Here is a 16,869-nt window from a genome sequence, read left to right on the forward strand (position 1 = left end):
GGTTGGCCTGCAGTACATCTTGGTTGGCCTGCAGTACATCTTGGTTAGCCTGCAGTACGTCTTGGTTGGCCTGCAGTACGTATTGGTTGGCCTGCAGTACGTATTGGTTAGCCTGCAGTACATCTTGGTTAGCCTGCAGTACATCTTGGTTAGCCTGCAGTACATCTTGGTTAGCCTGCAGTACATCTTGGTTGGCCTGCAGTACATCTTGGTTAGCCTGCAGTACATCTTGGTTGGCCTGCAGTACATCTTGGTTGGCCTGCAGTACATCTTGGTTAGCCTGCAGTACATCTTGGTTAGCCTGCAGGACATCTTGGTTGGCCTGCAGTACATATTGGTTAGCCTGCAGTACATCTTGGTTGGCCTGCAGTACACATTGGTTGGCCTGCAGTACATATTGGTTGGCCTGCAGTACATATTGGTTAGCCTGCAGTACATCTTGGTTGGCCTGCAGTACATCTTGGTTGGCCTGCAGTACGTCTTGGTTGGCCTGCAGTACATCTTGGTTGGCCTGCAGTACATCTTGGTTAGCCTGCAGTACATCTTGGTTGGCCTGCAGTACGTATTGGTTAGCCTGCAGTACATCTTGGTTGGCCTGCAGTACGTATTGGTTGGCCTGCAGTACATCTTGGTTAGCCTGCAGTACATCTTGGTTGGCCTGCAGTACGTATTGGTTGGCCTGCAGTACATCTTGGTTGGCCTGCAGTACATCTTGGTTGGCCTGCAGTACATCTTGGTTGGCCTGCAGTACATCTTGGTTGGCCTGCAGTACATCTTGGTTGGCCTGCAGTACATCTTGGTTGTCCTGCAGTACATCTTGGTTGGCCTGCAGTACATCTCCCCACCACTGTTTCTATAAAAAGCTGAGGGATGGTGCTGGAGAAAAGTAACTACTCTCAAATTCATAGACAGGGATATGGATGCAAGGACTGATCATCCATGATATCAAAATGATAGTTGTAACCATGTTTTGATGGTAACGCTTGTCGTTGCATGAAGAAGGAGTGGACCAAAGCGCAGCGTGGTACGTGTTCATGATCATTTATTTAAACTGAACACTGAGACAAAATCACAAACTGGACCACAACTAAACAGTTCTGTCTGGTGCAGACACAAAACAGAAAACAACTACCCACAAAACACAGGTGGGAAAAAGCTGCCTAAGTATGATTCTCAATCAGAGACAATGATAGACAGCTGCCTCTGATTGAGAACCACACCCTGCCAAAACACAAAGAAATACAAAACATAGAAAATAAACATAGAATTCCCACCCAAATCACACCCTGACCAAACCAAAATATAGACATAAAAAGCTCTCTAAGGTCAGGGTGTGAGGCTATACAGTTCTGTTAATATTTATTTAGTTTCCAAACATGAGAGTAAAACCAGCTTATATTTGGTGTTCTGATGGGGTACGACGGTTAAACTACGATCATGGTGCATTTCTAATATATTATTCACGAATCAATGGATACCATTCATTTATGTAGCAACTGCAACATGTATGTAGCAACATGTATGTAGCAACTGCAGAAAAGTTTGTTGAAATGAAACCTTATGTAAACCCTGATGAAAATGTTGCTTTGGCAAATAAAAATCTGTTCCCATTTATCCAAGACCACCTTAAACTGTATTGTGTGCTTGAATCTCTGTATCTGTCCACACTGCCAATACAAACATGCCATAATAAACAGCTAAACACCTTGTCTATAAACTGTGGGATCTAGGGAGGTTAGGAGATTATTGTCTGCTGTGCTCTGGGACTGTTATTTAACCTGCGCCCAATCACACGTCCAATCAGGGCCGGCCCCGCGCCCAATCACACACCCAATCAGGGCCGGCCCTTCACCCAATCCTCTCAGATCGGTGAAGACCAGGATGTAAGAATAAGAAAATAGGAGACTTCAACAACTGTACTGTTGCAGCTGTAGTGCCCTTCAGGGTTGGGGTCAGTTTAGTCTTGTGTTGCTACACCTCCAAAATCACGGCATTGTCACGCCTCACATTTTAGGGAAGGTCGACGAGGCCTGGGTAAGTTTGAACCCAAGTGTAGGAGTGGGCAAGTGATTTCAGTTACAAATAATGTCTGCAATTCACTTTGGAATCCGTCATTAATTTAAATGACTATTCAATATCCAATATTCCTTGGTGGAAAAGCAGTCGAATTTCCAAACCCATAGACCAACCCCCTGCTTAACACTCGTCCCACTTCCATTTCACTGTGGGACCCCCATGGTGGGAGATCCAGGGGGTCCCTCAGATCTCCAATGCCCCAGATTCCCTCATCTCGGCTGGGATCAGAGTTACCGAGAGCCCCTGGTGGCATGAAACCTCTCCTACTCTGACAGACCAGCCATGAGGTAAAGCAGCCCAGGCAGTATCATCAAAGGCTGAGGAGCAGAGTGAACATGCATCACACAGTGTGCAGGGGAGAGTGTAACATAGAGGATGGCTCATAGTAATGGATGGATGGAGTGAATGGAATGGTATCTTCTCTCTCATTCCATTTATTCTGTTCCAGCCCGTCCTCCCCCTTTAAAGTGTCACAAGCCACCACTGTTAAAGTACTACACACCTACACACCCTACACACACACACACACACACACACACACACACACGCACACACACACACACACACACACACACACACACACACACACACACACACACACACACACACACACACACACACACACACACACACACACACACACACACACATACACACACACACACATACACACACACACACACACACACACACACACACACACATACACACACACACACACACAAACACACTCAAGGAGCACACATGCAAATAAGAAAGACAAGAGAAAAGTGCTTTGTTATTTTTAGTAAATCACATTAAACCAAATCTCAATGGCCCATTGCCCCCTTTCCCCTTTCAACTGTAGACATGGTCTGACATTAAACATACCTCAAGCAGCCTCACTGGGGAATAAAGGCAAGTATTAGACTAAAATGTATTAGGAAATAAACATTGAATTATGCATGCCGATGACCTCCGTCCTCAGTATAAATAAACATACAGTATCACTGAGAGCCACAGGCAGTCACAGATGCAACATGCCCACAGGTTTCAACACAGTGTGGTAGGATATAGGGGTGAAAGAAGGTTATATTATCTGAGTTTGAGGTTAGATGACAGAGCTCTCTCTCTCTCTCTCCCCCCCTCTCTCTCTCTCTCTGACAGTCCCAATTTGCCAGTGAAGCACTTTTTCAAAGTCTCAGAACTCTTTGCAGTCGGTCTCAGAGAGTTGCAGAGTCTGTTGGACAGGGAGGGAGGATAGATTGACTGATGGGAGTACCTGGCCCTCTGTAACCTTGGCCGTGGTACTGCTGGTGCAGGAGGCCAAGCGGAGGGCACATGAATGAAACATTCTGGATTACTAAAAACTTCTTTGCATAAGTGATTATTCTGGTCTGGTATTAACATTGCTAATTAAAATCAGTGAAGCACTGAATCAGGTGAGATGGGACAGAAACCACTGACAGAAATCACTATCAGGTTATAAGCACCAGACACCAGTGTGTGTGTTTGCGTGTGCAGTTGTGTGTCATTCTCTGTCGTGGAGAGTCTGCCGGCTGGTTGGACTGTGGGATGCCTGGTCATAGGTCACTGATCTGATCTGCTTTAGGCTCTGTTGGACTCACTCTAACAAAGCCACAAAAGGGAAGGCTTTTAGGAGGCTTATAGTTTGTGTGATGTAATCAGGGTATTGTGTTGTAATAGTGGACTGTGGTTGTATGACTTGACTGAGACATCATTATTTACCTGATTCCTTTATGATACTTTGGTCAATTTTTAGAGACCGCTTGTTTTTTTTCTCCATTTCATTCCCTCTCTCTGCCTCTTTATCTCCATTTCATTCTCTGCCTCTTTATCTCCATTTCATTCCTTCTGTCTCTTTATCTCCATTTCATTCCCTCTCTCTGCCTCTTTATCTCCATTTCATTCTCTGCCTCTTTATCTCCATTTCATTATCTGCCTCTTTATCTCCATTTCATTCCTTCTGTCTCTTTATCTCCATTTCATTCCCTCTCTCTGCCTCTTTATCTCCATTTCATCCCTTCTGTCTCTTTATCTCCATTTCATTCCTTCTGTCTCTTTATCTCCATTTCATTCCTTCTGTCTCTTTATCTCCATTTAATTTCTTCCGTCTCTTTATCTCCATTTCATTCCTTCTGTCTCTTTATCTCCATTTCATTCCTTCTGTCTCTTTATCTCCATTTCATTCCTTCTGTCTCTTTATCTCCATTTCATTCCTTCTGTCTCTTTATCTCCATTTCATTCCCTGTCTCTTTATCTCCATTTCATTCCTGTCTCTTTATCTCCATTTCATTCCTTCTGTCTCTTTATCTCCATTTCATTCCTTCTGTCTCTTTATCTCCATTTCATTTCTTCCATCTCTTTATCTCCATTTCATTCCTTCTGTCTCTTTATCTCCATTTCTTTCTTGTCTCTTTATCTCCATTTCATTCCTTCTGTCTCTTTATCTCAATTTAATTCCCTGTCTCTTTATCTCCATTTCATTCCTGTCTCTTTATCTCCATTTCATTCCTTCTGTCGCTTTATCTCCATTTCTTTCTTGTCTCTTTATCTCCATTTCATTCCTTCCGTCTCTTTATCTCCATTTCATTCCTTCTGTCTCTTTATCTCCATTTCATTCCTTCTGTCTCTTAATCTCCATTTCATTCCTTCTGTCTCTTTATCTCCATTTCATTTCTTCCGTCTCTTTATCTCCATTTCATTCCTTCTGTCTCTTTATCTCCATTTCATTCCTTCTGTCTCTTTATCTCCATTTCATTTCTTCCATCTCTTTATCTCCATTTCATTCCTTCTGTCTCTTTATCTCCATTTTATTCCTTCTGTCTCTTTATCTGAATTTAATTCCCTGTCTCTTTATCTCCATTTCATTCCTTCTGTCTCTTTATCTCAATTTCTTTCTTGTCTCTTTATCTCCATTTCATTCCTTCTGTCTCTTTATCTCAATTTAATTCCCTGTCTCTTTATCTCCATTTCATTCCTGTCTCTTTATCTCCATTTCATTCCTTCTGTCGCTTTATCTCCATTTCTTTCTTGTCTCTTTATCTCCATTTCATTCCTTCCGTCTCTTTATCGCCATTTCATTCCTTCTGTCTCTTTATCTCCATTTCATTCCTTCTGTCTCTTTATCTCCATTTCATTCCTTCTGTCTCTTTATCTCCATTTCATTCCTTCTGTCTCTTTATCTCCATTTCATTCCTGTCTCTTTATCTCCATTTCATTCCTTCTGTCTCTTTATCTCCATTTCTTTCTTGTCTCTTTATCTCCATTTCATTCCTTCAGTCTCTTTATCTCCATTTCATTCCTTCCGTCTCTTTATCTCCATTTCATTCCTGTCTCTTTATCTCCATTTCATTCCTTCCGTCTCTTTTTCTCCATTTCATTCCTTCTGTCTCTTTATCTCCATTTCATTCCTTCCGTCTCTTTATCTCCATTTCATTCCTGTTTCTTTATCTCCATTTCATTCCATCTGTCTATTTATCTCCATTTCATTCCTGTCTCTTTATCTCAAGTTAATTCCCTGTCTCTTTATCTCCATTTAATTCCTTCCGTCTCTTTATCTCCATTTCATTCCTTCTGTCTCTTTATCTCCATTTCTTTCTTGTCTCTTTATCTCCATTTCATTCCTTCAGTCTCTTTATCTCCATTTCATTCCTTCCATCTCTTTATCTCCATTTCATTCCTTCTGTCTCTTTATCTCCATTTCATTCCTTCCGTCTCTTTATCTCCATTTCATTCCTTCTGTCTCTTTATCTCCATTTCATTCCTTCCGTCTCTTTATCTCCATTTCATTCCTTCTGTCTCTTTATCTCCATTTCATTCCTTCCGTCTCTTTATCTCCATTTCATTCCTTCTGTCTCTTTATCTCCATTTCATTCCTTCAGTTTATTTATCTCCATTTCATTCCTTCTGTCTCTTTATCTCCATTTCATTCCTTCTGTCTCTTTATCTCCATTTCATTCCTTCCGTCTCTTTATCTCCATTTCATTCCTTCCGTCTCTTTATCTCCATTTCATTCCTGTCTCTTTATCTCCATTTCATTCCTTCTGTCTCTTTATCTCCATTTCATTCCTTCTGTCTCTTTATCTCCATTTAATTCCTTCCGTCTCTTTATCTCCATTTCATTCCTTCCGTCTCTTTATCTCCATTTCATTCCATCTGTCTTTTTATCTGCTTCCCCCATTTTTAGTGGTCATATTTCTCAGAAGATATGGTTTTGTCTCGGAGGATTAAGGATAAGTCTTTGGAAAGTGTACAGATTTATATTGGAGATAGTCCCGGTTTGAAATTGAACTTTTGTCTCCAATACCAGTCAACACTGTATATTACAGGCTTCTGTGGTAGATAGGAAAGAAACAATTATTGAAAATGTAATGAAAGTGATTTCCACTCTCTTCCACACATTTTCTTTCTCTGTCTCTCTCCTCGCTCCTCAGTGCTCTGTCTTTCTATTTTTCTGTCTCTGTCTCTCTTCTTTTGCTCTCTCTCTACCCGTTTCCCTCTCATTCAGGCAGACAGTAAGCTGCTGCAAAGGTAACTCAACACCATACAGCTGTCACTCTCTTATTTTCCTATCTCTTTCTCTTGTTCTTTCTCCGCAACCATTTCTCTTCCCCCCTCCCTCGCTACTTCACTCCGTGGAGAGGAGTCCCTGGTCAGGCTGGTGCTCAGGTGCAGAGCACTAAGTGAGAAAATGGAAGTGTTCAAGAGAGGGATGTTCCCAGTAGCACAGACATCCACCACAGCTGTTCCCCAACACTCCCCCAACCCACACCAGCACCAGCACACAACTGCTGGAAATATCTCAGAGAAAGAAAGTGAGAGTGAGATACTCTTCTTTCTCTGAGATATTTCCAGCAGTTGTGTGCTGGTGCATATATAAGAGAGAGAGAGAGAGAGAGAGAGAGAGAGAGAGAGAGGGGTATAGAGAGGTAGAGAGAGAGAGAGGGGTAGAGAGAGAGGGGTAGAGAGAGAGAGAGAGAGGGGTAGAGAGAGAGAGAGAGGTAGAGAGAGCGAGAGAGGTAGAGGTAGAGAGAGAGAGAAAGAGAGAGAGAGGTAGAGGTAGAGAGAGAGAGAAAGAGAGAGAGAGGTAGAGGTAGAGAGAGAGAAAGAGAGAGGTAGAGAGAGAGAGAGGTAGAGAGAGAGAGAGAGATAGGTAGGTAGAGAGAGAGAGAGGGGTAGGTAGAGAGAGAGAGGGGGGTAGAGAGAGAGAGAGAGGGGTAGGTAGAGAGAGAGAGAGGGGTAGAGAGAGAGAGAGAGGGGTAGAGAGAGGGGTAGAGAGAGAGAGAGGGGTAGAGAGAGAGAGAGAGAGAGAGAGAGAGAGAGAGAGAGAGGGGTAGGTAGAGAGAGAGAGAGAGGGGTAGAGAGAGAGAGAGAGAGAGAGAGAGAGAGAGAGAGGTAAAGAGAGAGAGAGAGAGAGAGAGAGAGAGAGAGAGAGGTAGAGAGAGAGAGAGAGGTAGAGAGAGAGAGAGAGAGAGAGAGAGAGGGGTAGCAGTAGAGAGGTATAGGTAGAGAAAGTGTATATGTGTGTCGTCCAACGTGCTCTGGACAGGGAAAGTGATCTACACCCGACATTTCAATACTGTTCTCTGTGAAGAAAATGGCCCCCATAGTGTTAGTCTTGCGTTATCTTTGCTTCAGTGTTTTGAATCAATCAGGCTTGTATTATCCATGATCCATCTCTCTGTATTATCCCTACATTGCGTCACTTATTTTGTTTGTTCCCCACGGTGTGTGTCTGTGTGTGTATCTCTCTGTGTGTGTGTGTGTGTGTGTGTGTGTGTGTGTGTGTGTGTGTGTGTTTAGAGATCCCAGAGGACCCTCAGACTGCAGAGGTGTATTATTACATGGATGGATTTGAGTCCTGCACTGATGAAGAGGAGGAGGAAAGAGAGGAAGGGGACACCGTGACCTCAGAAACCCTCTGTCATACCTATGGACAGGTGAGTGTGTGTCTGTGCATGCGTCCGCGTGTGTGCTTATATGAGTGTGTGTCGGTGTATGCAAGCTCTGGAGCTACTTGAATTACTTCTCCCTGCTACTTGAAGGCTGAGACAGAGACAGACAGACTGACAGACAATCAAGTCCTCTCTCCTGTGTGAAGACAGACAGACAGTTAATCAAGTACTCTCTCCTGTGTGAAGACAGGCAGGCAGGCAGGCAGGCAGGCAGGCAGGCAGGCAGGCAGACAGACAGACAGACAGACAGACAGACAGACAGACAGACAGACAGACAGACAGACAGACAGACAGACAGACAGACAGACAGACAGACAGACAGACAGACAGACAGACAGACAGACAGACAGATAGTTAAACAAGTCCTCTCTCCTGTGTGAATTCAGACAGACAGACAGATAGTTCATCAAGTCCTCTCTCCTGTGTGAAGACAGACAGACAGATAGTTAATCAAGTCCTCTCTCCTGTGTGAAGACAGACAGACAGATAGTTAATCAAGTCATCTCTCCAGTGTGAAGACAGACAGACAGATAGTTAATCAAGTCCTCTCTCCTGTGTTAAGACAGACAGACAGATAGTTAATCAAGTCCTCTCTCCTGTGTGAAGACAGACAGACAGATAGTTAATCAAGTCCTCTCTCCTGTGTGAAGACAGACAGACAGATAGTTAATCAAGTCCTCTCTCCTGTGTTAAGACAGACAGACATTCCATTACTATCAATGGGGACATTCATTGCCACATCTGGGAAGCTTAATTTTCATGAACTCTTATGAGCCTTGTGTTTGTGGAAAGAGAATGAAAATCACAGAACGAAAAACATCTGAAGGTGCATAGATCTCTATTTTAACATCCCTGACCAACACTGATGTGGCTAGCACCCTCTCCCCTTAGTCCTGATGCAGCTAGCTAGTCTCCATTGACTGTCTGTCTTCACACAGGAGAGAAGACTTGATTGACTATGTGTCTGTCTTGACACAGGAGAGAAGACTTGATTGACTATGTATCTGTCTTCACACAGGAGAGAAGGCTTGATTGACTGTCTGCACCAATTAATTGAATACATTCAAAATGATTGACAGACTATGAGGGGCGGGCCACACAGCATGGAACACAGCTTTGAACCGTTCTATTCTTTACTTCTGCCTGTTCTAATGCTCTGGTTTGTATTCTGTAGTGGTGGTGCATCTGGGTGGGGATTCAGGAGGGATTACTGTTGAACAGTCCTGTGCTGGAGACTGTGGATAAATCTGTTGTGAGGGCTGGCTCAGGGGGATAAATGTGTCTGTTGTGAGGGCTGGCTCAGGGGGATAAATGTGTCTGTTGTGAGGGCTGGCTCAGGGGGATAAATGTGTCTGTTGTGAGGGCTGGCTCAGGGGGATAAATGTGTCTGTTGTGAGGGCTGGCTCAGAGGGCTCGGGGCATTTTGGAGCATTGTTCACTGGCACACTTTAGTGTTTGCCTCTTTATCAGTGAGATAATATTTGAATCAGTTTGGCTCTGCTGGCTCTCAGGTTTTTCCTATCCAGAGTTGCACAAAAGCCAACCACTAATCATCATTGGAGAAATCCAAACGAGAACAATGTGAATTCAGAGAGTAATTTTCCTCTGTGGCCGGATGCCAAGAGGCGCCTTGGCAGGATGAGACTCTATGGTTTTACCCAGGGATTCCCGGCTTTGTAGTCCTGGTGTGTGAGGACTTTCATTTCACACACACACACACACACACACACACACACACACACACACACACACACACACACACACACACACACACACACACACACACACACCATTGGATTAGCATGATAAATGATGGTTGGTGGTTATTCCCTCTGCTTGTCCTGGTCATAAATACAACAGAAGTGGTTTACATATTTGGTCTTTATAGGTTGATATTAGATTAATTTACAGATGTACAGTAGGATCTTAAATTAAGCCAGTTTGCTACAGTAGGAAAATAATCCTGCAGCAACAGGAAATTTTAATTATTATGTGGATTATTATGAATGGACATTTTTTGTAGGGGTTGATACATTTTAAAGTGGAAATTACAAACTTTAGAAGCCTTTTTAAACCTTAAACACACTACAAGTTTGCATTCTCAGTAACAAAAGAGTGATCAAATTAAGACCTACATCTACAATGATAGCACCAGACCTTGCCCAAGGCTACGAGCCTCACTGTGTAGTTAATGAGTGTTAATGTGCTGTGCTGTGGATCCAAACTCCTGTATGCAGCATTATGGAAATGTGATGTTCCCACATTGTTCAGATCAATCTAATCCCTACTAATTGCAGGCTTATTAGACAATACAATACAATACAATGCAACACAATACAATACAATACATTGCAACACAACACAATACAATGCAATGCAACACAATACAATGCAACACAATACAACACAACACAATACAATACAACACAACACAAGCATTGAAGACAAGGGAAGCCAGACATTGATGCCGCCCGTAGCATTGAAGACAAGGGAAGCCAGACATTGATGCCGCCCGTAGCATTGAAGACAAGGGAAGCCAGACATTGATGCCGCCCGTAGCATTGAAGACAAGGGAAGCCAGACATTGATGCCGCCCGTAGCATTGAAGACAAGGGAAGCCAGACATTGATGCCGCCCGTAGCATTGAAGACAAGGGAAGCCAGACATTGATGCCGCCCGTAGCATTGAAGACAAGGGAAGCCAGACATTGATGCCGCCCGTAGCATTGAAGACAAGGGAAGCCAGCCAGTGTCTGGCCTGCCTTGACAAAAAAAGTATCAAAATGTGCCAATCAGCGTTGAGCTAAACTGAGCGAGCTCAAATGCGAATGGTCCTGGCGCACCAAAAAGACTGCGTCACTCTTATCAAATCCCACTGAGAGCATAAATCATTGACAGAAAATCTTGAATTGTTGCATCTCGTTGTGTTGTTGTCCTCCGGTGGCTAGCTAGCCAGCAAGCTGATATTGGCCCTTTCCTAAATTAGTCATGGACTGAGATAGGGCTGTGCGATATGGCCAAAATGATATATCACGTTATTTAAAAAACATTGACGGTATTATATGTTTTTTAATAATACAAGTTCTAAATGAGCTTTATGAGTAGTGTGTGACTCTAGGGTGGCAACACATACATTCTAAGTGATTTCAATGGGTCTTTCTCCATTCTGATTGTTTTATATTGTTCTATTCAACTTCAGCCCACAAAAAGTCATCATTGTCATCAATTTCTGCATTTGAGATCATTTCCATACTGTCACGTAGGGCTGCACGATATTGGCAAGCAATCTGGGCCTTATTTTTAACCAAATGTTGCAATTTGACTTGTGATTTAGAGCAAAACACTTGGGTTAACTGTTGGAATCATGGAAATAGAATATCTATCCAAATTATATAGTTCCAATATAATAGTGGGCACAGTGCTGTTTGACTTGACAGCAAATGAAAATGCAAGGGAGGAGTTATTGTGACAGGGTAGGAAGTAATGTGACTCCTAGGGGACCTATTATCTTTGGCTACATTGAATGTTTTTTTCTTAGCAACTTCATGTAGCCAACATATTCTTGCTTTGCGTTTACCTCTTTAATTTAGAAGACACTGTTCAATATGTATCTAGATGTAGAAGGCCAATGAACTTCTTAGGGCTAGGCCCCTTTTTTCTCCACTTCCGGTCTGAATGACGTGCCCAAAGTAAACTGCCTGTAGTTCAGGCCCTGAAGCCAGGATATGCATATAATTGGAAAGAAAACACTTTGAAGTTTGTAGAAATGTTAAAATAATTTAGGAGAATATAACACAATAGATATGGTAGAAGAAAAACCAAGCTGACTTTTTTTGAGAGAGAGAACATCCTCTTAGAAATGCAAGAGAAAGGTCATATTGAAAACTAGCTCCCTGAATGCAATTCCTATGGCTTCCACAGGGTGTCAGCAGTCTATGTTCAAGGTTTCAGGCGTGTAACTTCAAAAACGAATAAGAAATATCAGTTTTAGTAGAGGGACAGTCTTGGAAATTCATGTTTGCGCGCGCCATGAAGACATTACGCACCTGCTAAAATCAGTTTCCTATTGAACATACTTCTTTCCGAAATAAATATTATAGTTTGATTACATTTTAGGGTATCTGAGGAGTAAATAGAAATGTATTTTGACTTGTTGAAACAAAGTTTAGGGGTAGATTTTCGGATTCCTTTCTCTGCAAGTTGAACGAGTGGATTACTCAAATCGATGGCGCCAACTAAAAGGACTTTTAGGGATATAAAGAAGGATTTTATCTAACAAAACGACACTACATGTTATAGCTGGGACCCTTTGGATGAAAAAGTAAGTGAATATTTAATCGTTATATGTGAATGTATGAACCTGTGCAATCTCAAACAATCGCATGGCATATTTTCACTGTAATAGCTACTGTAAATCGTACAGTGCAGTTAGATTAACAAGAATTTAAGCTGTCTGCCAATATAAGACACTTATATGTACATAAAATCCATAATATTTCTGACTATTTATTTGAATTGCGTGCTCTCCAGTTCCACAGCGATTTGTCCCGCTAGCGGGACACCTGGCCCTAAGAAGATTGAAGTAGTTCTAACTTTGACCATGAATAGAAGTTAGGCTAGTGAGCAAGCATTTTAGCCAGGTAGCCTAGGACAACAAATAATAAAAGTGTGTACTGTATGACAGAGTGATAGACCGTTTCATCCACATGAAAGATGTTTTTCTACTTGCATGAACGCACACACACACAAATCAGAACCATGGACAGCCACATCATATTTAGCTTACATTGATTGGACTAAATTGTTTTTGGTATCTTTTAGTTGTCACTGTATTAGACTGAGCAGAGGTGATTTGATGATGTTGAAATGGTGCTGGAACAGTGGAGGCTCCTGTTTTCTTTGTGACTTGCGGTAACTCTGTGGTTCTAAAGCAATAGTTGTTTAGTGGTCCAAAAATGTTGGGAACATTAACTTGCTTGACCATGCTGTAGGTCATGTAACTGTCTGTTACTGTACCTGCAATATGCTTTGTGGACTTCACTAGACAGAGGTTGCTCTCCAGATTTGTGATAAAACAAAGGTGTGGTTGAATCTATTCTGCCACTGTGTCTTCTTCTGGTCTCGGCCTTTAGGCCTGTGTATCACTGTGGCAAGGCATGTGAACTAGCAGGTTATAGAGCAAACAATACAATTATCACAACACTTAGGTTGTAATATGGATCTTTTTGAGGGTGAGGGCTTCCCCAGTGATTTTACCCATGCACCACTACTGCCACTGAGTCACGGTATTCCCCTCCTATTCTGCGCCCTGTAAGCCTGGTGCTGATGCATTGCTGGTACCCAACTCACTAACGGCTGTCAGGTTGCTAATGAATGGTCTGGTACTCAGCGCTCTATTGTCCCTCTAATCACTCTGACATCAATGCAAATTAAATCAAAATCACATCACATTAAACACTTCATGATTTGAATTAGTATAATCTGAATGATGAGAATAAATGCTGATGGGATTTAGAGGTCCTGTTTTGAAATGGACCTGGGGCTTTCCCAGCTGGACACAATTCATTTTTTAAACATTCACCCGGTCCACACCAGGTCCGGTCCGATCCGAGTGAGGGAAGTAGTAGAAACATTTTTTTTGGGGGGGGGGGGGGGTACTTTATTAACCAGAGCAGAGGAAGGGAGACAAACAGAGCATGGTGCTAGGGAGCAGGGGAGAGGCTGTGTGGGTGTGTTTGTGTGTGCAATGTGAGTGACATGGGAGCTGGCACAGAAATACAGAGAGACAGAGAGACACAGAGAGAGAGACACAGAGAGAGACACACAGAGAGAGACAGAGACACAGAGAGAGACAGAGAGATGGCAAGTACTGTTAACTCGCATGGGAGCTGGCACAGAAATACAGAGAGACAGAGAGACACAGAGAGAGACACACAGAGAGAGACAGAGACACAGAGAGAGACAGAGACACAGAGAGAGACAGAGAGATGGCAAGTACTGTTAACTCGCATGGGAGCTGGCACAGAAATACAGAGAGACAGAGAGACACAGAGAGAGACACACAGAGACACAGAGAGAGACAGAGACACAGAGAGAGACAGAGACACAGAGAGAGACAGAGACACAGAGAGAGAGAGACACAGAGAGAGACAGAGACACAGAGAGAGACAGAGAGATGGCAAGTACTGTTAACTCGCGCTAGTAGACTAACTTCTTGCTAGTTATTTATCATCCCATCTGATTACATAATACTTGTCTTGACTGCATCAAACCGAGAGAAGCTAGTTTATTCTTAATTTAGTTACGCAATGATTTTCATTCAGCATTCTACCCCCCCCTGCAGAGAAAAAATATATTCCCTCTTTCCCCCGACACACAGATGAGGGGATATCTCAAGGCTGCAACCCAATCTCTTCCCACTGCACCATGAGAGAAGGAAGGCCAAGCTAGATTAAAACTATTTGTCACTGTTGGGAGAAAGGACAGGAGAAAGGAGAAAGGTAGAAAAGAACAAAGCGAGCAACTAAAAAAGAAGAATTCAGTTTTGGGAGTTGGTAAATTAGTGTGTTGCCAGAGATAAGTATGTGTCGTGGTCATTTCCTGTATTAACAAATCATGAGAGAGCAAACCACACACAAGTCAGAGTTATCATAAAGTCCATATTTAATTATAAGAGCTTCACCATAGCCCTGTGACTCTCAGATCAATTCAGTGTCTATAAATTAATTCTCTGAGAGTGCTAACAAAACAATTCTTAGTATCATTTATAGCCAAGACACACCCCTCTCAACTCACATGACGAATAACAGATCTTATGAACATTACAAAGGAAGACTTTACTTGAGAGAGGAGTATCCCATAGCCAGACAGCATTAGCTATAAATTATCGTTCAGTTTGCTCTCCTAAAACGAGGTTCTACTTCTCGTTCTTGGTACAACATAGTACCAAAACATTACCTCATCCAATGGCATATATCAATTGTCAATTCTAGATACATCAAAAATACAACCCCTCCTAGACAAGCTCACGAAGAGGAGTGACTGGCACACAGACATTGTGGAGCCAACTAACTGGTTCCCCATTAATCACGCCACTCCTTCACATGGTTTAGGAATAGTTACAGACACATTCACAGATAAGACTAACCTGACTTCACCCCTCTCTGGGCCCCAAGTAACTGAGCCCTAGCAGAGAAGGGATAACTGCAAACTGCCAACAGTATCATCCAAAAAGAAGGCATCCTAATGACAAATATCTCACATAAGCATTATTATGTAAATAAAACATCTTATTTATCAATGTTACCTAACTAATTATGATTCTGCTACCACACATGGCAGGTAGTTGGATGTAGCCTTTCAGCTGTGGTGGTGTCAGAGTGAATCCAGTGGAGGAGAAACGGTTTAGACTAGTTCACTCTTAACCATGCACTCCCTGCTTGTACAGGTTTGTCCTCCTAGATGAAGACACATTTCCCACAGATTCATTAGTTGTATAGTAGGGCACTGCACGCTTCACCTCACCTATGAGATGGTGCCAGTGTGGCTTCATCCAAACACTCACTCATCTTCTCCAGCTCCTTGTAGCTTGTGCTGCGACATTTGTCTCTCCACGCTGTCCTGTTGGATGACAGTAACGCAGGGCAACGGGGGTGACTCCCTCTTTCCCCTCCTTTGTCACATGGATGTGGTACACATCACAATGCTGTACCCAGGAGAGTCCAGCCAGGGTCTAACACACACTGAGGCTATGCAGCAGCTGCTGTTTCCTGGCCCCTTGGAGCCTCATCAATGGAGAAATTGTCATGTGACGCCACGGAGAGGAGCTCCTTCTGACAATCTGACAGCTGAAAGATGTCTCATGGCTGATGCTTCATTTCTCCTCAGCAGAGGTGCCGTGGTGGTGTGGTGCCCTGGGGGCCACGGAGAGAGGGGGATGCTGGGATGTGGGGTCTATACAGACAGTGTGATTGGCTGTTGCTGTCTGTAGTGGGAAGGGATCGGAACCCCTACCTGACATATCTGACAGGGTCGGGGAATCCCTGAGAGAGTTGCTGTGTGCTTGTTGTTGTTGTACAGCTCAGCTCACTGACCTCCATCTCCTGAGATCCACTACCTCTCTGTGTGTAGTTGGACTGCTTGGACACCTGCTCAAATGATTCTCTAGGTTTGTTTTATACCGGTGAAACATACTCAGGATACTCTAGCACATGTATTGACCGTTTGACCCTGTCATTTACATCAAAATGCCAAGTTAAACAGCTGTAAATAAAATAAACGATAACTGAGTGTGAACTCTGACCTTTGTTGTTCCTCAGGACAGCGACCTGGAGGCCATGATGAGACACATGGAGCAGGTTCTGGAAGGAGAGCTCAGCGGTGAGTTAGAACACACCACGCAGGGGGTCGATGGACTTGTCCTAATGGTAGCAGAGTAGTGAGAAACCAGGTTACAAGTGCTCTGCAGTGGTAATTGATGTAGCTGCAGCCTACCGATGTTAAGGATATTGATGTGTTTCCACACCGTGAACACACTCCTACATTAACTGTACTGGAAGGCCTGCGGTGGGCTGAGAGCATGTCTGGTTGGAGCATTGATCAGGTCTTTCACTGTGCTGCTGTTTACCGGTGCTAGAGTAGCTATATCAGATGTGCTTACCTTCGTATGGATGTCTGGATAGGGCTGGGATGTTTACCGGTGCTAGAGTAGCTATATCAGATGTGCTTACCTTCGTATGGATGTCTGGATAGGGCTGGGATGTTTCCCGGTGCTAGAGTAGCTATATCAGATGTGCTTACCTTCGTATGGATGTCTGGATAGGGCTGGGATGTTTCCC

General features: G+C 43.2%; 1 protein-coding gene across 1 annotated transcript in view; it reads left to right on the top strand.

Annotated features, from left to right (window-relative positions):
• Positions 1–16,470, top strand: part of LOC110520780 (serine/threonine-protein kinase Nek11-like) — a 62,061-nt gene extending 45,591 nt beyond the window's left edge. The window contains exons 13-14 of the mRNA XM_090185962.1: positions 7,882–8,018; positions 16,351–16,470. Of these exons, the coding sequence (XP_090042088.1) occupies positions 7,882–8,018; positions 16,351–16,470 (257 nt within the window). The remainder of the gene's footprint in view (positions 1–7,881; positions 8,019–16,350) is intronic.
• The last annotated feature ends 399 nt before the right edge of the window (positions 16,471–16,869 follow it).

The sequence above is a fragment of the Oncorhynchus mykiss genome, chromosome 2 (genome assembly GCF_057628025.1).
Source record: "Oncorhynchus mykiss isolate SJ-2025 chromosome 2, ASM5762802v1, whole genome shotgun sequence".
In the NCBI taxonomy this organism is placed as follows: Eukaryota; Metazoa; Chordata; class Actinopteri; order Salmoniformes; family Salmonidae; genus Oncorhynchus; species Oncorhynchus mykiss.